General features: G+C 41.9%; 1 protein-coding gene across 1 annotated transcript; it reads right to left on the reverse strand.

Moving 5' to 3' along the window:
- Window positions 1-278: 278 nt before the first annotated feature.
- On the reverse strand, window positions 279-2203 carry LOC122319141 (pentatricopeptide repeat-containing protein At4g21065-like). Its single transcript, XM_043137068.1, has one exon. It carries the CDS (start codon window positions 2111-2113, stop codon window positions 437-439), a length of 1677 nt encoding a protein of 558 aa, XP_042993002.1. The 5' UTR covers window positions 2114-2203; the 3' UTR covers window positions 279-436.
- Window positions 2204-3504: the final 1301 nt, after the last annotated feature.

Consider the following 3504-nt stretch of genomic DNA (forward strand, 5'->3'; position numbering starts at 1 on the left):
ATAAATCATTATTGCGTGGTGTGCAATGAGAGAACCGGATGATGAATATATGTATTGTTTGAATCCAACTTACTTCAATAATATCTATCCATGAGCGAACTCATTCATCGGCATTGAAAGAAATTAAGGCTCTATTTAAATGTTAAGAGTATCTCAAATAATTCATAAATAATTGTAAAATAGTTTAGAACAGAAGAGGAAAAGCACGATGATCAACCGGCTACAGGAGTTGCAGAGGAGGTGCAGGGCTTTGCATCTGATATTCGTTGTGCAGTATATAATAGTAAAAATGTTGTAAATAATAATAAAATAATTTAAAAATATCTGAGAACAATTATATTCTCAAACACAGCCTAAAGCAATATTGATTAACTCACCGATAACCTTCCATTCAAAGCATAATCAAATAATCTCAACGACAACAACAGAGCATCATTCACCAGTAATCTTGGCAAGAACATGATCCCTTAATAAAATGATGGAACCGGTTACGATCCCGGATGATGATTTCTCGATTGAATTGATTCGAAACATGCTTCATGAAACTATGACAATCATGACAGATTCGAATATTCTTCATGACCCTTATGGTGCTGCTATCCTTGAATCTAAGCAGTGCAAAAGCAACGGCTAGCTTCTCACTATGATAACCAAGACTATGCTCCTTGTCCTCTTCTTCAATGTCATGTAATACATTAGATGTATTGGTTGTGTAACCTTCATCTCTTAAAGCTTTTATTATGGATGTTAAGAATGTTTTGATCTCAGCCGATTGGGGATTAGAACTATCCCCAGAAACAAATTTGTGAATCACTTGGTCCATGTTAATTAAACTATAGCCAGGTGTTTTGCTAATTCTCTTTTCCCTCATCAAATTCCTCACACCTTCCTTCTCAACCCATCTGCCAACTCCACCATATGCATTTGATAGAAGCACATAATCTCCATCGTGATAAGGGTCAAGCTCAACGATCCTCTGCTTCACTTTCTCTGTCAACTTAAGATGATTATGATTTACACATGCTCCAAGTAGAGTTCTCCAAACGACAGAGTTTGGCTTCATTGGCATTCTTTCCAAAAAGTCATAGGCTTTATAGACCAAGCCTGCACGGCCAAGGAGATCGACCATGCAACCATAATGCTCAAGCAGCGGTTCCATGCCATACTCATTTTTAATGCTTTCAAAAAGTCGCCAACCCTCTTCAACAAGACCACCATGACTACAAGCAACTAAAACCCCAGTGATAGTAACAGAATCCGGGCGTAAGCCGCATTTCTTCATCTCGTGGAAAACTCTCAAAGCTTCTCTACTGCGGCCATGCACCGCAAGACCGGTAATCAACGCTGTCCACGTCAACAGATTCCTAACACGCATTTCATCAAACACCCGAATGGATTCATCCACGGACCCACATCTCGAATACATATCAATGAGGGCGGTACCCATTGAAACTGAAAGCTCCAGCCCACTTCTGCGGATAAAAGTATAAACCCACTGACCCAATTCCAACGCCCCTAAGCTTGAAACTGCGGATATCACGCTGAGCATAGTAACTTCGTCGGGTATTATATCCTCCAAGACCTGCATTTGCCGAAACAGTTCCAAAGCCTCAAACCCAAAGCCATTGTTCGCAAAGCAAGCGATCATGGACGACCAAGAGACCAAATCTCTATGGAGCATTTCTTGGAACAGCTTTGACGCAAGCTCAACGGACCCACAGGAGCCGTAGAAGCTTATTAACGAGTTCTGAACATAAATGTCAGAATCAAAACCGAGTTTAACAACGAGCGAGTGAAGGCCCTGACCAACTTGGAACCAAGCGCATGCCTTAAGAACAAATGGGAAAGTGAAGCCGTCGGGCGAGACGCCAGCCTGGCGCATCTGAGAGAAGAACGAAAGGGCATGGGAAGGAGAGAAGTGGGCATGGGCTCTAATAAGGGTATTGTAGGTAAAGGTGTCTGGAGAGGATATGTGGGGGAAGAGGGAGCGGGCATAGGCTAAGCTTTGAGGGGCAGAGGCGACACAAAATAGGAAGAGGCGTCGGTGACAGAGAGGGTCGTCGTGAAGACCGGTCTTTAGGAGCCGAGCGTGCAGCCTGTACACATTATTCATGGATTCTCACCAGCTTTTAAAAATTGATTGGGAACTTACGTGTTAAAGCAACCTTGGCATTTAACGTCCTGAATAAATATCGAACCAAAAAAAAGGTATCAATATCGAATTTCCCAACCATACGAGATTGAATGGACAAGTAGTTTCTCTCTCCAGCGTCACGTATCATCCAATCTAGGAAAAATTTTAATTCACCGGGGGGAGTGGGATTGGTGATTCGGCTCCACCACCCACCTCCCCTTCTCGCCGGCCACGGCCTTCATTTTTATTTTTCTTTAATTTTTTCCTCATTTTTTAGCTTATTTCCGGTTGCTCCGTTCAACTTTATCGATCTATTGCTTTCTGGCGACCTAGGGCAGACACGTGCCCCCTTTTCAGCTTCTCCAGGTGCCGATCGTCAAACTGGCAGAAGATATCCGCCCATTCAAGCGGCACATTTGTCTCACACGAGGCTTACACTGCGGGTGAGAATCACAAGCCGCCACGCCTCGGTGGGCTTTCTGCCACCGCGTGCGGTAGTTTCAGGGTCTGCGGCATCGGATCTTTCAGATCTGACCAGTCTTCTCTGTCCAGGTGTGGCTCGTGGCCTGCAAGTTGCAGCACAACCTTCTGTACTGCGACTTCCAGCCGCAATTTTATAGTTTGTTTATCAGACTATGTAAAGACCGTCACCAAGTGATTTTCCCCTTGTGGGAATTGGGTGGGAGCCATTTGTTTGGTTCTGATCACTCCCTTTGTTTTTTCTTTTTATGTTGTAATGTGTGTTGGCTTTGGGAAGACTGTAGGGAACTCCCACTCCATCGAACTTGTATCTTGTTTCTGTTAGTTTATATATAAATGTTCTACTTTCTAAGAAAAAAAAAAGAATTTCCCAACCAACATATTCTTAAAGTCATACAAAAAAAAAAAAAAAAAGATCTGAATAATTACCGTGAAGAATGAGTTTGGAGACTGCACAAGATGTTTGTGCTTGTGCTTCCTCTTCTCGAGCTCACCGGGAGGATTGAGTAGATCGATATCGTTTTGAAGAACCTAACTAGTCCAAGTTACAAGGAACCATCAAATAAAAAGAAAAAAACCATGAAAAGGTGAACGGCTATTTGGACATACATATCAGTTTACATTCTATAACTTAGGGTGTTATTTAGTAAAATTAAAGATGCACCATACCATGCTGTTATGGTTTTCAACACGCTGTGCATAGGGCAATTCAAAAGAGAGAGAGAGAAAAAAAAAATCCTGGACTTGAGATGAGAGGAGGCAACAGAAATTACTCCCAATGTTAAAAAAAAATATGTTTAATAGCAAAGATCACTTTTTTCAAAGAAGTACGAAAGATGAATGTTTTACATGGGAATACATGGAGCTTATCCAACTAATGTTCCCATTTT

Source organism: Carya illinoinensis, chromosome 8, assembly GCF_018687715.1.
Source record: "Carya illinoinensis cultivar Pawnee chromosome 8, C.illinoinensisPawnee_v1, whole genome shotgun sequence".
Taxonomy (NCBI): domain Eukaryota; kingdom Viridiplantae; phylum Streptophyta; class Magnoliopsida; order Fagales; family Juglandaceae; genus Carya; species Carya illinoinensis.